Source organism: Colletotrichum fioriniae, assembly GCF_027942845.1.
Source record: "Colletotrichum fioriniae strain IMI 355084 chromosome Unknown scaffold_1, whole genome shotgun sequence".
In the NCBI taxonomy this organism is placed as follows: Eukaryota; Fungi; Ascomycota; class Sordariomycetes; order Glomerellales; family Glomerellaceae; genus Colletotrichum; species Colletotrichum fioriniae.
Window position 1 is genome coordinate 739,992 of NW_027076837.1, and position 17,104 is coordinate 757,095.

Below are 17,104 nucleotides of genomic sequence, written 5' to 3' on the forward strand. Positions count from 1 at the left end.
CGGGGTTTTTCTCGATATTGATGAACGTTTCCCCGATGCGTGGTTCGGCATGAGTTTACCGACCTCAGCGCCGTGTTCCCCGAAGGCTGATTCTGCGCTTTCGGCAATTCGGCACTCGGCACTGCACCATCCGCTCTTGTTGTTCGGTTTCCGGGTAGCAATAGAAGAAGATTTGAATCAGATGATGTACTATTTAAGAACTAGTCCCGCTTTCGATCTCGATGTAAATAGAGCAGCTGGCAGAGATTGCTCCCGGCAGATCGAATTGAAGATTGAAGGTGGAAGATTTTCTACTTCCTTTACAATTGCATACTTCAGACCACACATTAGCTTTGAAAGAACTATCACGAATTCAAGACCCCAAACAAATCATGTCTGAACCAAGTGAAAAGCTGGTACAGGGTGCCCAAATGGCTCAAGCTTTCTTGGGGGCCAAACTTCTTAACGCCATTCAAGAACAAGCAGTAGGTAAACCACAACACAACAGCACCGTGAAGGGGTTAAAGCTAAGACAAGAATGAAAGCGCGACGATCTCCCAAGCAAAGTCAGTGCCGAATACATTGCCGAAGTCTGCTTCTCCAGTTATGCTCGCTCCGGACTTGAGTTCAAGGAGAGGTCTTTAGTCAACATTGGCATGATGATAGCGCTCAACAGAACCCCAGAATTGCGCATACATATCGCGGCAGCACTCAACCTTGGTATTTCGGAGGAGAAGATCGTAGAAACTTGCCGGCATGCGATGATATACTGCGGTGTTCCGGCTGGTAGAGAAGCTTTGGCTGTTGCAAGCGATATCTTCGCCAAAGTCAAGGGTACCACCAAGGAACAAAGAGCAAAGATGTCTTGATTGTGACATACAAACATGCGCTGCATGGCAGCATATTCTTCAAACTTTCATCTGATGGCAGGGACACTTAGCGGAGATTCATTGAATGCAAGACTTGAAAGGGAAATACTGACGGATGCTCGTGCTCGGGGTGCCGTTGCACATGTCTAGTAGTCAACCAACCAAAGATATCATCGTTTCGCCACTCCAAAGGTGGCACAATAACCTGCTCTAACATGCCTCTAAATTAAGCGCCGGCTCAAATGAAGGAAACGTTTTTTGTACCTGGACCGCTCACCGGCCAACAGCATGTGGCCTACCTTACCACATCCCAAACCCAACATGGGCATGTATCGGACACACAGATTCTAGAGACCCACCAATGCACCTGATGAAGGGCGAACAAGTGCCGGTCATCGAGCGCCAGGAGGACTTTCTCTTCAGCTAGGTGGAAGAATTGAAACTCGCCAAGTCTGAATGTAGACACCTACACAGTAAGACGATTGATAGGCCGTCTCATCACTCGTTACGCTCAAAGCTCGTTCATTCTTTCGCCCGCTATCTGCTTGGGTGACCAGTTTAGAATACATAGAAAGTTACCTTAGTATGACGAAGCAAAGATAGAGAGCATAGTACGTGCTGACTTGTCGTCTGTCAACTATCGAGTGGTACCTTACAGTGTTAGGATTATGAATTTGACAGTTCCTTTGTAGATGCTCCAGGGTGTCCTGACGGCCTCAGAGATTGCACGTCTAGTTGAGTCGGTTTTATGGATGAGTTATACGAGTTCGTAGATTTGCAGGCCTTCAGGTGCACTTGCGTGGCTTCGAGACCTTATGTTTGCCGAATCCCGCAAATGATTGACGCTAATTTCGTGCAGTTTCGAATTGCCGAGCGCCGGCTACCGAGTACCGAAAGCCCATCACCGTCTGCCGACACTGTACGCTCTCTACAGTTGAGTGGAACAACTGTACCTTCGATGACGCACGCTTGGAGGAAAATATGGGAACGACACTGTGCCAGGGCTTAAATGGTTGTGAAATCAGCTGCTGGCCATAAAGACTACCTGACTACTTAGACTGTGTCTACTGAGCATGCTGAGCTACCAGAGCCGAACCCGAGATGCCTACTGGCAAGCAAGGTAGGACCGGATGTTGATGTGATCAAGTAAATACATGCATATGACATGAGGGCATTACCTGTGCGTATAAGAGACCGAGATTCAGTCTATCTAGTGCTTTCCCATTTGTTGGAAGCGGCGCACATGTTCCTTACTTCATCCATGTTGGGTCTTTAGAGTTAAACAAGCGCTCTCCTTATCCCCGCATCTTTTGTTGACCTAATTTCAAAATGGCGTCCTCACGCGTTACCCAAATCGGCAATCACCTTGGACTGAGGAACTCACAAATACCAGATCCCCACCCTGCTGAACCATACACAGTCGTCGAACAACCCCTCGGAACAGCCAAAAAAGTCCGCATTATTACAATCGGCAGCGGCGCAAGCGGCCTCAACATGATCCGCACTTTTCGTCAGAAACTCACAAACTTCGAACACATCGTCTACGAAAAGAACCCAGAAGTCGGAGGCACATGGTACGAAAACCGCTATCCGGGATGCAAGTGCGATATACCCTCGCACAACTACCAATTCTCCTGGAAGCCGAACAAGGAGTGGAGCAACTTTCTGTCTCCGGCGGAAGAGATTCAGGCGTACTTGTGCCGATTGTGTGACGATGAGGACCTACGGCGCCAGATCAAGACTAATCATCTCGTGACGGGAGCATTGTGGGATGAAGGTGCTGGGCGATGGACGGTCAGGGTGAAGAATTTGGAGGATGATGTGGAGTTTGAGGATTATTGCGAGTTTTTGCTGAACGCGAGTGGAATTCTGAAGTATGAAAACGCGCCGTCAATTCTGATCAAGTTTGGTTTGGGTATCCTTGCTAATCATGCTAAGCTTGCTACAGCAACTGGAAGTGGCCTGATATCCCCGGTTTGCACGACTTTTCTGGTTCCCTCCTTCATAGCGCCGACTGGGATGAGAATTTTGACTGGAAAGGGAAAAGGGTAGCAGTTATAGGCAACGGCTCATCTGGAGTTCAGATCGTTCCAGCTGTACAAAAAGGTGAGTACTGGAAGATTTCGGCTGCATACTTGTCATCAAAACATTGACACCTTAGACAAAGACGCGAAGGAAATGATTCATTTTATTCGGGGACCAACTTGGATTATGCCACCTCGGGTCCAGACTTTGTTACTAGGAAAGGCAAAGCAAACGATGGAACGAATCGAATTGGATGATGACGAGAACTTCACACCGGCTCAGATCGAGAAGTTCAAGGCAGACCCTGTGCTCTACAAGTCTTTCGTGAAGGCCATAGAGGAGCAGGTTAACAATAACTTCTTCCTAGTTGGTGAACCCATCTTCAACTCTCTGAATTGTCCACTAACTGTGAGGTTCTAGGTCTTGAAAGACTCGGAAACTCACCGACAAGTCACACAAGGAGTCACTCAATACATGCAATCCGCACTCAACAATGAACAGAGACTGATCGATATCCTGATCCCCAAGTTTCCTATCAGTTGTCGTCGGATGACACCAGGGGTCGGGTACCTAGAGTCGCTGACGAAACCCAATGCGAGGGTCATCTCGGGAGGAATCGCTCGAATAGTCTCGGATGGCCTGATCACAGAATCCGGGGAACATATTGCGGTTGATGCTATCGTGTGCGCCACTGGATTCGATGTCTCATTTTGCCCGCGATTCCCCATCATTGGACGACAATCTACAAATCTTCAGGATATCTGGGTCAAGGATATACCGAAAGCCTACATGTCGTGCGCGGTTCCAGAGATACCCAACTACTTTGGTGAGTTGATGCTATGACTGTTATGGTTGTGCCATTGTGTACTCTCACTCTGCTAACAGATAATCCAGTCTTTCTCGGCCCTAACGCCCCAATTGGCCACGGCAGTGTCTTCACAATAACCGAGCTCCTCGCAAAATACATTGCCGGCATCATCAAAAAATGCCAAACTGAGGGCATCAAATCCATCAGCCCCAGCCTCGATGCAGTCAACGAACTACACGAACACACGCAAGCCTTCATGCCGCGAACAGCGTGGGCTGGATCCTGTAGATCCTGGTTCAAAGGTGGTGCTGTGGACGGACCTGTCACGGCGCTGCACCCCGGGAGTAGAATTCACTTTTTCCACATGTTGGAGAACTTTAGAGGTGAGGATTGGGACTATGTGTATGAGAAGAAAGGGAATCGATTTGCGTATCTTGGCAACGGGCTGTCGACGAAGGAGTTGGATGGGTCTGATTCAACTTGGTACTTGAATGATCCTGACGGCGATCAGGAGTGAGTTGATATGAGTAAGAATCTTGGCGATGCGTGTACATCAGTTGTGCTTCATTCTTCCCTTGATCTTCTACATTTCAAGTGTTGCCTACAATGTAAAAAGCCGTGACAAAACATGGAATTGCATGAATTAGAAGCCCCTACTACAATTGCAATGCTTCTCGATATGAGTACTTACCATTGTCAAGAATTGTTCGCGGAAACCTTGTTTCGCTAGTTGATCCATCTTGGCTTAGAACCGGGATTGAATGTGGCGCCAACCGGCATTCGGTACATGTGGGATCTCGGCACACAAAGGTGCAGACCATCCAGCTTACGAATCGAAAGCTTCAAATCTCAAAGTCAAACAACAAGAAAAACATCTTGAATAAAATCCTAACGGCCCACGGCTCGATCGTTGCTTTCGAAAATATTTTGCACATCAATCCTGTCAATCACATCCAACACAACCTTCAACATGGGTGCAGACGCACAAAAAAGGGTCAGCCTGACCTTCCTCTCAACCGGTTCAGTCCGCATCAAACTCCCCATGAAAAGCCAGCCCGTAAAATCCTACCTCGACCAATTCGTCACCCTGCGCCGCTTCCGCTGCATCGCAAACCGCCAATGGACGGAACCCCTCCCCATCGGCGTCTTCCTCATCGCCCACCCAGACGGGCCAATCCTCTTCGACACGGGCGAGTCCCCCTGCTTCAACGACCCGGGCTACCTCCCCTACCTATCCCCGACAAAGATGTTCAGCAGTGTAGACATCAAGCCCGAAGACGGCATTGTTCAGCAATTGCAGCGTCTCGGTGTGGAACCGAGGGATCTGCAGGCCATCGTACTGAGTCACCTCCACGGCGACCACGCGGGCGGATTGAAGGCACTGAAGACTGCTGCGCCGGATGTCCCTGTGTTTGTGAGCAAGGAGCACTGGGCCGCGTTCGGAAATAGCCCCATGACCGCGACGCTTGCGGGATGCGTGCCGCAGCACTGGCCGGAAGGATTCCAGCCTACTCTTGTGGATTTTTCGGCCGGCGCCGTGGGGCCGTGGGAGACGTCTGGCCGGATCACGGCTGATGGGAAGATTGTGGCGGTGCATACACCTGGCCACGTCCCCGGCCACATTTCGCTCGTCGTGTATGGCGATAACGAGGACGGAACAACGTCGACGTACTGCTTGCTTGGGGACGCGAGCTATGGTATCGATTTGCTGGATAAGGAGGAGCCGGATGGTATTAATGACGACCCCATGTCGGCGCTGGACAGCTTGCGGAAGATCAAGGCGTTTGCGAAACAGAGTGATGTGATTGTTCTTCCTAGCCACGATCCGGATACACCGCGCTTGCTGAAGGAGCGGGTGCTGTACAAGCCACAGGATATTTGAAGGTCGGAGGAGAACGGGTGCGAAGCACATTTAATACCTACCTAGCACGTATTTTTTCAATAGAGATTCACACTTCATAAAACCTTGGGACCGTTAGACGCGGATGATCCCAGAAACTGACCATTTGCTACACAGGAAATGCTTTTCAATTATTATTGTACAAGTCGTTATCTACCGAGGAGACTTAATGGGGTATCAGGTGCATGAATGCCGGAGACAAGTCCCTTATTTGGCGTCCTTCTTGGCCTTTTCGGCAATCTCCTCTGCCTTCTTCGACTTAGCCTCAAGAACCTTCTTCACTTCCTCAATGGTCTCCTTGAAAAGCTTCTCTCCCTCATCCTTGTGCTTATCTGCAACCTCGCGGAGTTGCTTCAGCTTGGGGATGATTTTGTCTCCGTCGGGGATCATCTTAAAGTACTGATCGAGACCAAAGCTCTCGCCGACTTGAGAGCCCTTTGACTTGGCCTTGTCGACGGCGTCGGTGACATAGCTCTCGAGGCCTCCGAGGTCTCCGGATTCGGTAGCCTTCTTCGCTTTCTCGAAGAGCTCCTTGGCGTTACCCTTCTTGAGCGCGTCGGCGTTCTTCTCAACCAGCTCCTTGACCTTGGGGTTCTTGTCAAGGTAAGGCTTGGCCTCCTCAAGTGCCTTCTTCCATGCCTCATCGCCAAGCTTCTGAACCTGCTGGATCTTCTCCTCAATGAGCTTGCGCACCTTGTCAAAATTGCTGGCAGTGAAGCCGCCTGCCAAGACGTCCTTGACTTGCTTCCATGTCTCGTCAACCTGCTTCTTCGCCTCGGGGCCGTACTTGTCACCCAAGTCCTTGAGCTGGTCAATGTTTCCTCCGAGCTTCTCCTTCAATTGGGGGTGATTGTCAACAATGTCCCCGATGGCGTCACCTCCGAGGCTTGCGAGCTTCTGGGTGATGTCTGCGAGGACCTCGTATGCCTTGTGGACGGCCTCGAGGCTCAGGCCGGCTTTGGCGACCTCCTGGAATTGCTTGTAGGCGTCATCGACAATCTTGTCGGCCTCTTCCTTGTGGTTCTTGCGGACGGTCTCGAAGTCATTGAACGCAGAGTCGACGTAGGAGCGGCCGCCAGGGATCCAGCCGACGTAGGAGTAAGCGAATTGCTTGATGTAGTCGATGGCTTCATCGGTAGAGGGTGTGTTTTCTTGCAGCTTCTGAGCGGCGGCTGTGTACTTCTTCTCAGCCTCTTTGGCGGCCTTGTTGACCTTCGAGGCAGCGCGACCGGCGGGGGTGAAGGAGTAGAGGGCGTAGAAGATACCAGCACCAGCAAGGCCACCAGCGACACCGGCTCCGAAGTGAGAGCTGCTTCCGCCTGTTGACGATGAGGTTGTCGTCGACTGGAAACGGAGCTGCTGGCGGGGTGCGCGAACAGCCCGGGTAGCTCTGGGGAGCGTCGAGCGAACGAGGGGTCTTGCGGACATCATCTTGGTGGTCAGGTGAAAGGTGATATTACTGTAGCAAGTGTTATACAGGGAGAAGGGTGAACGAACGACCTCAAAGCTGTGGGAACTGGAGCAAGAGAGGTTGGAAGATGGTACCGTAAAAGTCGTAGGTCAATGGGGAAATCGGAAGAGAAGAGAGCACAAAGCAGATTTTGAAGGGACGAGAAAGAATTCTCAATTGCCTCCTCCCTCTCGCCTATGGCTAGCGTCGGACCGGCGACGGAGGACAAATAGGCAGGGGCGAAGCTCGTCACACGTGCTTCAAACGCAATTGGAGCCGAAATGACGACGGCCAGTGCAGCTGAAGACCAAGGCGAAGGAGCTCCTTCCGCCTGCCGGACTCACGCAGAACGTACCCCTGTCGCCCCTGCCATCTGCAAAGAGCTGAAAAGTGACATGGCAAGTGTCAATGGCCTGGGAAAGTGGAGGAGGAAGGAGGAGCCAGACCGGGCTGGAATGAAAGCTCCGGCGTCAATGACCAGGTAATGACGTCGAAGGCGTTCGTCGCCAGGGGCAGCTTCTTCCCCAATCAGGACAGCTACCCCGCACGAGGGGGCCCTGGATGTCCCCAAATGTGCGGGAGATCGGCGATCAATCGCTGTGGGGGAAGTTCTCCGCCAGCATGGGCCTTCCTCGTCATTGTGATGAACTGCTGAAGTCAATTCGGATCAAGGATCGAAATTTGTGTGAAGATGCGGTCAGGTTTTCCCGGTAATGAAGATATTCTTCCGTTGCTTTCTTTTTTCTTTTTTTTTTTCTTTGGTCCCCAAAAAGTCAAGTGTGCAGGAACCTCTCACCGAGGCCCAAAATTACTTGCTCCCGTTGTCTCCTCCAAGTAATTACAAGTTCGAGCGTGATCTTTGGATTGATCTTCCAGCTGCTGGATTAACGACACACCATCACTTGATGAGGCCCAAACACGCCTCGAGTGACGGTGAATGCTCAAGCATATCACGTTGGCTGTATAGGCCAGTGAAGGAAGGTCTCAGTAAGAGGTAAGTACCTTAAACGAGTGAGGCAGTAATGAAGAGGGAGAGGAAGAGGAGCTGGACGATTGAGAAACCTTACGGAGACAGTGCAAACATTGCAAATTTCAGAGTGAATTATTTTTAGACAAATTTGGTTTGCTAGTGAGACTTAACAGGTCCAGGAATAAGTGTTTGGGATACCTAACGCCCGAACTTTTGCCCCGGGCCAGCTACACCGAAAGTGGGGCACCCAGTGCCGGTGCACCACCCGGATAAGTGGGGTTGATGCCGGGGAATGAAGTTCTCGAGCTGCATGCGGAGCATTGACGGAGAGAATGGTATGTTTCTTAAGTACCTATTGAATTATAGATCTTGTGGACTCGATATAGGGAATCTAGTTGTAGTTCACCCTAATATGCCGTGGCAGAGAAATTCCGCAGTCCAGGTTGACTCCCCTTATCAAAGCATCTAGACACACCAACACAAGATATCTTTTTTAGAACTATGTCACTCCATCGAGCGACTATCCCATTGAAACCTATGGCTCATAGAAGCGAGGGACTAGGGCCTGATACTTTCATGATTGATATCCTACTGTGCCCTCAAGCTCGTTGCATTGGCAGCCAGGTTCTTCTGGAAGAACTGGGTGAGCTTATCGAAGGGAATGAGCTCCACACGATCATAGAGATCAACGTGCCCCGCGCCAGGAATCCAAATGAGCTCCTTTGGCTCAGCAGCACGGGCGTAGGCGTCCTCGCTGAACTCGCGGGAGTGGGCCTGATCGCCCGAAACAAACAGCAAGGGGCGCGGTGAAATCGTCTCAATGTCGTTGAAGGGGTAAAGGTTCATGAACTTGGTGTTGCTGGAAAGAGTAGGGTGGGTAGTCAGGTTGGCCGTCGTGTTCTCTGGAGTGAACTCGCCGCGCTGGGTACGATAAAAGTCGTAGAATTCACGATCAACCGCCGTCGACGCGTTGGTTAGCTCGTGGGGGGTTCCGCCAGTGTACTCGACCTCGCCGCCGGCAGCCTCAACCCAGCGCTGCGCGGCAGCGGTAGCAATGAGTTCCTTGCGCTGCTCGAGGCTCACTGCGCGGCGCAAACCGTGGCGGGCGGCAGATCCCATGTCATACATGCTAGAGGTCGCGATGGCCTTGAGGCGGGGGTCAATCTTGGCAGCGCTGATGACGAAGCTGCCGCTGCCGCAGATGCCCAAACCACCGATACGCTCACGGTCGACAAAGTCTTGGAAGCCGAGGTAGTCGACTGCTGCGCTAAAGGCCTCTGAGTAGAGATCTGGAGAGACGGCGTTGCGTGGCTCGCCTTCGCTGCCGCCCCAGAAGGGGACGTCGATGGAGACGGTGACAAAGCCTTGCTCGGCAAGCTTTGTGGCGTAGAGATTGGCGCTCTGCTCCTTGGTTGCGCCCATGGGGTGACCGACGATGATGGCTGGGGAGGAGAGTGAGCGGCTGGCGTTGTTGCGGATGAAGAGGTTACCAGCGACGGTGAACTGGTTCTGAGTTGGGAAGGTGACTGGCTGCACCGTCACGATGTCGCTGCGGTAGAAGTTTTCGGCTCCGTAAGATAGGTTTTGAGCGGATGCTAACTTCGTGCCCACGAGGGCGACTGCGGCAGTGCTACTTCCAGAGACCTTCATGATGTTTGGTTAAGGTGTGTTGATGGGTAGTGATAATATCTTAGGATGAAGAAGGTATGATCTGGATGGAAATACATCTTGTTCAGGGCGATCTTTCTCTGATTTATAGCCAGTGTTGTGGAGATTGTTCTGTTGCGATCTACTAACGCCGGTCGAAGTTGATGTCATATTCGAATGAGGCAGTTCGGCATCCGAGAAGGCCGATATCATCAAAGTTCCACGCGTCAGCCCCAGAACCCAAGTCTTAAGGTCTCATTAAGTTAAGCATGATTGGTAATGCCGTGTGCGCCCGAGTAGAAAGTAATTGTGATATACCTAGAGGCCCCATTTTCCGCTGACATCGCCAGATGCTGCCAATGGTACCCCATGGCCGTCGACTTACGACTTGGTCAGTAACTAACAGCGAGTATGCGCTAAGCTAGGATCGCCATCTCTAGAAACCTTCTCCTACAATGTTCTCTAGATTTAGCCACTCGACTGGTTTCCCACATTTCTAACTATAGACTCACTGCTGAGGAAGGCAGTTTCTCATACCTCGGACCATATACTTCATGCCCCATGGAAACATGCTCCTTTGCCATGATAACAAGAGAGAAACAAGTTCCGGTAGCCTAAGAGGCGAGGCTATTCTTTGGGTGCAATAGAGCCCTGCTAGGGGCGTGCCAAGTTGGCAATGCCGTCAGTGTCATCAAGCTGCATCAAATTTAAACTCAACATCCTTGCCGAACGGCAGGGTATCATAGCCAAGCTTAATGTCATCCAGCTGCATTAGCGTCGTTTGATTGTGGGGACTTGCTCAAAAGAGCACTGCCTCCTTACATGGTTACCTCTTATTCGATAATGGGTGAAGTTATCAACCATCTCCTGCTACCATCACCTGTTACCTTCCTTATATACCAATTGAGAGGTTTACCAAGTTTACAAGGGTACAATCACGTAACCTCAATCTTGATTGTCCAGGTTATATTATTGACGTGTCCAGTCTAGAGCGCGGACCTTCACTCCTTTCCGGCCCTTCTTGTGCGGACCTTAGTTTTCCAGATCCACCTTAGAACTTGTAGCAAACTCAGTCACAGAACAGTCTTTCACGATCTCCAACTCCTGGCACATAGGAGACATCTATTCTGAGTCGCTTATTACCCAATTTAGAGAAGCCAACAGGTCGATAAGTTATTTGGATGGTGGCGATGGTGACTCGTTGATTCGGCCAGCTCAATTGGCATCAGGACCTCATAACAAAGGCCTCAACTGAACCCTCTCGCACACCGACGAGGACGACTTTCCACAGGGCAGACAACTCATTGGACCGGTGAAATGAAAGCACTCATATAACTCCAAGTACATGTATCGATTACTCATCAATCATATGCTACATGTATGACAGGAAGACCACAAATGGAAGGCTATTGTCAGAACTTCCAATATTCCCTCAACGCCCTGATCTCCGCTCCGTCGCCGGTACCTCCGCAATCACAGCGGAGGTGCATTCGGGTCCTCCATACACTGATCGATCCTCATAATCTGCTTACCGGTAGCCTTGGCCTGCCTGATAAATTCTGGGAAGTACTCGACTGTTGTGTTGTACGAGAAGTGCATAACCACCAAGTTGCCTCCCTTGGCAACGTCCGCCTTGAACGAATCCACTTGCTTCTCTGGCGTGCTCGTCTCGGCCCACAGCCAGTCCTGCACATCGACACTCCAGTTGATAAGGTACGCCTTGTCTGATCCGGACGCAGCGGCCCAGCGCTGACGCATTCGCGCACCTTCGACGCCGTACGGCGGGCGGAAGTAGTTCGATCTCTCCCCAAAGAGATTCGTCATCACCCTGTAATCTTCGTTGTACTCCCAGTCGATGCTCTCGGTGTCGGGTAGTCCTTCCATTCTCGGATGAGTGTAGGAGTGCAGTGCGATCTGGTGGCCCTCGCTCTTGAGCTGTTGGTAGAGGCTGGCCATGCCGGTGGAGGGGTTCTCGAGCACTGCGCCGACGGCAAAGAAGGTCACTTTGATCCCTGCGTCGCGGATGATTTGCGCTAGTCTGGCGGCATACTTTGGGTTTCCATCGTCGATGCCGAACGCGAAAGAGTTGGGCCGCGTGCAGGCACAGACAAGGGTTCCTGAGGGCAGCTTTTGGGGGATGCTTACCCCTGAAGGGATGGAGGGCACGATCTCAATCTTCGTTAGGACCAAGGGCTCAGTACTGTAAATGCCCCTAATGGCAATACTGGCGACACGCTGGAGGTTGATGTTGAAGTGCGAGATGGGGATGTAGATGTCGCTGCTCGTAGTCGCGTACCGGCTTGCTTCTAGACTATCTCTTGTTTCAGGGTATGGTGCCACACCATCATTGCATTGTGAGTTATGCTGCTGCAATGAGACAGAGAACTTGGTATGACCCGAGTAGGTGATGTGTAAGTATGATCCACTTTGACTGCGCAAATCCCGACATCCCCCGCTCATTAGACTGGTGAAGGCGTAGTCTGGAGCCGAGGCAACGATTGTGACACGATTCGAACCCCAAGCAAGACCCAACTCATCGCCACCATGCCAGAACCCAAGAGAGTTCGTGTTTGCGTTGGCAAAGGTATCAATCACAAGCCCAGAGGCCGTAGCAGCTGGTGCCGGGACGGTTTGAGTTGGTCCTGTTGGGGTGGTGGCCGTGGGCACTACCCAACCAGTCGGGGTGCTTCCGCAGTAGAGTGCCAGCGGGCCTAGTGTGATGGGGCGTGTCGGCGCTTCGAGAACGATAGATCGCAGTTTACTGAGGTTGACTCCGCTGAACTTTGACCAGGGGAAGCTGTAGAGCTTCTCGGTTCCGTCAAAGGTCCAGCCTAGTTGCGCAGTCGTCTGGGATGAATACGCAGTCACCTCGCCCTCACACGTCGTCTTGGAAGTCAACTCGATCTTGAATGTTGTTCCCGCCGGGGCATTGATCCGGAGTGAGATCCCACCATACTTCGAAGCATCCAAACATCCCACCTGAGTGAAGAAATATGATGAAGTGTCTTTAGGTGTCAGTGTTATGTGATGATTGCTAACAACTTTGGACTGCATTGTTCCGTCATCTCCTGTCGGCAGCAGAAGTGAGTTGTATTGCAAGAAGTCAAGGCGTGACTGTGACGCCCAGTCATCTACAAGAAGCGCTGAGCAAGACGGGTTGTTAGATTGGGTCGGAGATGGCACCGAGCTTGTAGGGGCCTGCGTAACCGTAGTAATCGTAGTAACTGTGAGGTTGATGTCAGCAATAAGCGGGTTGATGTCCGAACTGATCCCAACCCGGCTAATTATCACTCACAAGTCGACGTTGCTGATGACCCCTGAGCACAGACAAATGAGATCTTGTCAAGCTGCCATTCCTGGGTAGACGAAAACGAACCAACGACAAACGACAAGGCGGCATTGAGATTTCCGGCTGCAAAGTTACTCAATGGGATGCGCAGCGTCTGCCAGCCGCCGGTTAGACCTGTGACTCTGAAAGACGTTTTTAAACTAGTCGTCGCTGAGCAGCTTGAGGCTGAGTTCAGCTCAGTTGTGAAGGATGCACCTGACACTGGTGCTTTGATGTCAAGCTGGACGTGTGTGTACAAGTCGGTCTGCAATGCTTGGCAAGGGAACGTTTCGTAGTAGTAAGCTCCGCTTTTCGGAGTGAAGCTTAGGATGCCACCAGCCGCAGAGATGCTGGTCATGCTCGCATCATCTATTGAACATGATGTTGGTCATTTGAGGCTCTTGGACAGCTATGGTGTGGAGATTCATTGGCGGCACCATCAGAATTGTCTGCCACTTCCGATGAATTTGTGGAATCTTACCTGAAGTCCATGAACCAAGATTATTTCTGTTCGTTGTGGACGAGCTGGAGAAATCGTCCACGAGGAGATCAGATGTGCAGGCGGCAGCAACAGCAGCCACTACCCCGTAGGCCCCAGCCAAGATGCTGTGAGCCTTGAATTGAACCATCTTGTGCGAATCTCTCAGCTTCTGGCTTGAGTTTTTAGTAACGAATGTATGAATGGGCGTCTTTGGCAAACCCCTGTCCACCAGATGAGCTGACGGACAAGAGTTGCGGCAACCGGAGGAGCATCTTCATTCTATATGCAAATTAGAACACAGTCAACATGCCGAATTTTCGCGTTGAGTTGCGCCAGGCTCTTGGCCGCAGAAGCCCAGGTTGCGTGTGGTTCGATCCAACTACACTCAGCTGAGTATCCATGCAACCCGGGCATAGAGGATGCCACTATGCAGTAGCATAGATGCGGGCTGTGGCGTCACTCATGCGTTTTCCTCAGGTCCGCTAGAAAACGTTGACCTCTCACAATGGAACTTGGCGGTCGCCAAATGTTCAATGTTTCCCCCGCTCGCGGGCCGGGCCAGGGGGGCTGAATACGGAGAGGCATTGGTCGAGTGGATGGCGTTTTCAAGCCCCCGCCGCAGCGCATTATACCCCAGACTCCGACCCATCGGTGTTGTGCATTCTTCCATTGGAAGTCCGGGCCGGCGGTCCAAGGTTGTATTAACTGCCTCTCAAGGCTCTATCTGTACTCACAATCTTGTGCGTTAATGGTCAGTCTCACCAACCTGTTGTCAATGTGGAGTCGGTGAGCCTCCAAGCTTATGTGAGCATGCCAGGGCGCTAGCAAGCAATAGTCTTGCAATACGATGCTTGGCGCACCCAAAAGTGGTGGGATTTCCATTCGGTGGACAAAGTCATCGGGGACGAAAGGAGGACACATAACAACGCGTGATGTGATGTGTTTTCGTAATTGTGCGACAAGCAAACTCTTCACGCTTCATCGGAACAGAGTCGAAAAAGAAAATGAAGCGGCGCTGTTCCGTCAAACAAAAGTAGACAGTATTTTAAGGCGCAAATTCGGATCAGCAAAAACGCTTTTAGCTTCCTATTCAGGAAGGTGGCGATGCCGACTAACAGCGTTCGGTCTTGGTTTACTGCGGGGGCTTGAACCTAAGGTCTTCAATGGCATTCTTTTCATACTTTAGGCAAGTATTGAGATATATCAGTTAACCCATGTGACTTGAATCATATTGAAAAGAAACAGGCTAATATATGAAAGACTGGTCGAGACTGTCGGATACCTAATACGTTGAGTTTGAATGTCATCACCAGCAGTCTTGAAGAGCCAAGCGACAGTGTTGTATCAGCAGCACAACGCCAGGGCTTCTAGAAATGCTTGTTGCGACCAGAGAACACCAGTACATCGCCAGTCTCATCATCGCTACCGCCGTCTTCTCCGTGAGCAACGACGCTATGAGTGTCTTCAACGTTGCTCCAAGTACTCTCCAAAGCAGACGGGTGAACGCGCGGCTGCACGTGAGACGAGATGGACAGACCTCCGATCCGAGACGACAGGTCATCCAGGGTGACTGAGATGCCAGTAAGCGACTGACATGTTGGCATCGACGAGTACGTGTCAGAATCGAATCTCTTCCTCACACACACTTTCTCCCTAAGCGCAGTGAGGGCATCTTCGCGGACCTTAACCAAAACCGCATCAACCATCTTGTCTTTATATCGCGAGCCTTCTCCCTCCACCAGAGCATCGGGAACAGTCCAATTTCGGTATACGTTGCGGTGAGGCGAGCGAACTCTGACGCCGCTACTGTGAGCAGCGAAATAGTACTCACAGAGTCGACAGGTGGGCTTGCTGCAACCGATGTATTTGTTACCCTCGTAAAAAGGGATGGAGTGCATGTCCTCTGCAAACTGTTTGCGTAGCCAGTCGAGAAGAAGGACCTCGCTGTGCACAATCGGTCGGAAACCTCTTGGATTGGATTTGCAGCACTGAGTCGCGATTAGCTCATCGAGCTTGCACACTTGGAGCTCGTCCGCGTATCGGCTATAAGTCTCAATCATCCCCGCATCTCCCGTCATTCGCGGTATCAAATCATGTGCAGAGCGGACTGTTTGTCGTTGTAAAGGGCCGAGGCCGGCCTGGAATGCGTTCATCGGGTTGGGCAGTGGCCTGCTCGAGGCGATAAACTTGATCCTGATGCCGTCAACGTCGAAAAGCTCTGGGTGACGCCTTCGTGCCACGAAGATAGTCTGAGTCGCTCTCAGGTAAGAGACAAGGCGACCGATGAAATGTTGCAGTTCAGCCCAATGTGGTGACTCGTCAAACCCTCCCAGTTTCCCTCTGTCGACGATGGAATGGTAGATCGGTGATTGTCGTAGGGCTGCAGCTGCCCGGACAAGTGCTTCGTCGTCACGCGAGCTTTTTTCTGCGACTGATAGATTAGTCGAGCGAAACTCACCAAGACTCTGACTATAGAGAGGTAAGATCATTACCTGGAGGAGAAATGTTTCTAGCCGAGATTGTTGATATGTCGGCCACGCTTTGGAGCCTCAGCAATGCTTGTTTGACCGTAATATCTCCAAGGGGCGTTAGAACAGCTAGTTGTCTCTGAAGTTAAAGACTCACCATGCACAGACCCACGTCTATCGCAATCTTCAATGCATTGCGTGAGCCCTTGAACCAGACCAATGCGGTAGCACTGGACTCGCTCGTGATTGAAGGCCAAAATCTTTTCCAGTACGTGGCTGGCCGGCTTCGAAGTGGCGTCTTCCATAAAAACAGATGAACTTGCACTTGTTTGACTCAAATACTCAAAGAGATCCAGAAGAAATGTCTCTGCGTCCTTGATCTCCTTGGGAGATCTCTGGTTGGATGCAAAGGTATAGACCAAACAGTCAGGTAACTGGATGATGGCCATAGATGTGACAGTTTCGCCTCCACGTCGATTGTCGCAAATCTGCGCCAGCTTATTCATGAGGCATTCTTGGGTCATTCTGTAATTATCGCCTGGTTCAGAAACATCGCTCGGAGCTTTGTTTGGTTGTTGCCCATTGCGCGAACAAGCCTGCATCAGACTTGAAAGAAGTATCAAAGCTTCGTAGAATCTGTTCAGCCTTTTGCAGAGCTCAAGACTGATGGGGTGATCCAGGCCGTCGGCCGTCACCATCTCTGTCAATGCAGTATCAAATTAGTCGAAGCTTTCACAAGAATTGGGATGACAACATCTCACTGCGCCCCGATCCCCTAGCAGGACTCCCCGTCGTGGATTTCTCTTTGGCCATTTGAATGAACCTGAGAAAAGGACCCTAATCGAATTCGAATGGTACCTTGCCAAGAACGTAGGTACTTCGCAGTATGTCAAGTGAGGAGCTGGCTATGTGCGCTGTCCGCACCACTTAAACATGAACGACGCGTAAACTTCTTTTGAATTCGAGGCAGTCTTGGTTGTTTAAGCAAAGTACACAAGATTTCACGCATGGCACCCAAAGCAGCATTCAAAGCGATCACGGCGGCCCGAGGCGGACAAACATAGCCGAGTTTGCGCAAAACTTCAGTGGAAAAAAGAGTCGGAAAAGGAAGTCTAGCGCGCATATGCGTTAGTCGCCAACTCGCAACCCGGGTTGTTGGCCTTACCAACACACCCCACG

The 17,104-nt window shown here is 51.2% G+C and overlaps 5 protein-coding genes across 5 annotated transcripts; 2 read left to right on the top strand and 3 right to left on the bottom strand.

The window, feature by feature from the left end:
- Positions 1-2,342: 2,342 nt before the first annotated feature.
- On the top strand, positions 2,343-4,198 carry N0V96_000209 (uncharacterized protein; the record flags this gene model as incomplete). The annotated part of the gene is made up of 5 exons (XM_065755865.1): positions 2,343-2,554; positions 2,797-2,954; positions 3,091-3,239; positions 3,294-3,699; positions 3,768-4,198. The coding sequence occupies 5 exons, from the start codon at positions 2,343-2,345 to the stop codon at positions 4,196-4,198; spliced, it is 1,356 nt and encodes a 451-aa protein (XP_065615105.1).
- Positions 4,199-4,651: 453 nt separating this feature from the next.
- On the top strand, positions 4,652-5,563 carry N0V96_000210 (uncharacterized protein; the record flags this gene model as incomplete). Its single annotated transcript, XM_053191644.1, has 1 exon — positions 4,652-5,563. The coding sequence occupies one exon, from the start codon at positions 4,652-4,654 to the stop codon at positions 5,561-5,563; it is 912 nt and encodes a 303-aa protein (XP_053050728.1).
- Positions 5,564-5,788: 225 nt separating this feature from the next.
- N0V96_000211 (uncharacterized protein) lies at positions 5,789-7,012 on the bottom strand (the record flags this gene model as incomplete). The annotated part of the gene is made up of 1 exon (XM_053191643.2): positions 5,789-7,012. The coding sequence occupies one exon, from the start codon at positions 7,010-7,012 to the stop codon at positions 5,789-5,791; it is 1,224 nt and encodes a 407-aa protein (XP_053050727.1).
- Positions 7,013-8,589: 1,577 nt separating this feature from the next.
- N0V96_000212 (uncharacterized protein) lies at positions 8,590-9,651 on the bottom strand (the record flags this gene model as incomplete). Its single annotated transcript, XM_053191642.2, has 1 exon — positions 8,590-9,651. One exon carries the CDS (start codon positions 9,649-9,651, stop codon positions 8,590-8,592), a length of 1,062 nt encoding a protein of 353 aa, XP_053050726.2.
- Positions 9,652-11,121: 1,470 nt separating this feature from the next.
- On the bottom strand, positions 11,122-13,605 carry N0V96_000213 (uncharacterized protein; the record flags this gene model as incomplete). The annotated part of the gene is made up of 3 exons (XM_065755866.1): positions 11,122-12,872; positions 12,944-13,345; positions 13,458-13,605. The coding sequence occupies 3 exons, from the start codon at positions 13,603-13,605 to the stop codon at positions 11,122-11,124; spliced, it is 2,301 nt and encodes a 766-aa protein (XP_065615106.1).
- Between the last annotated feature and the right edge of the window lie 3,499 nt (positions 13,606-17,104).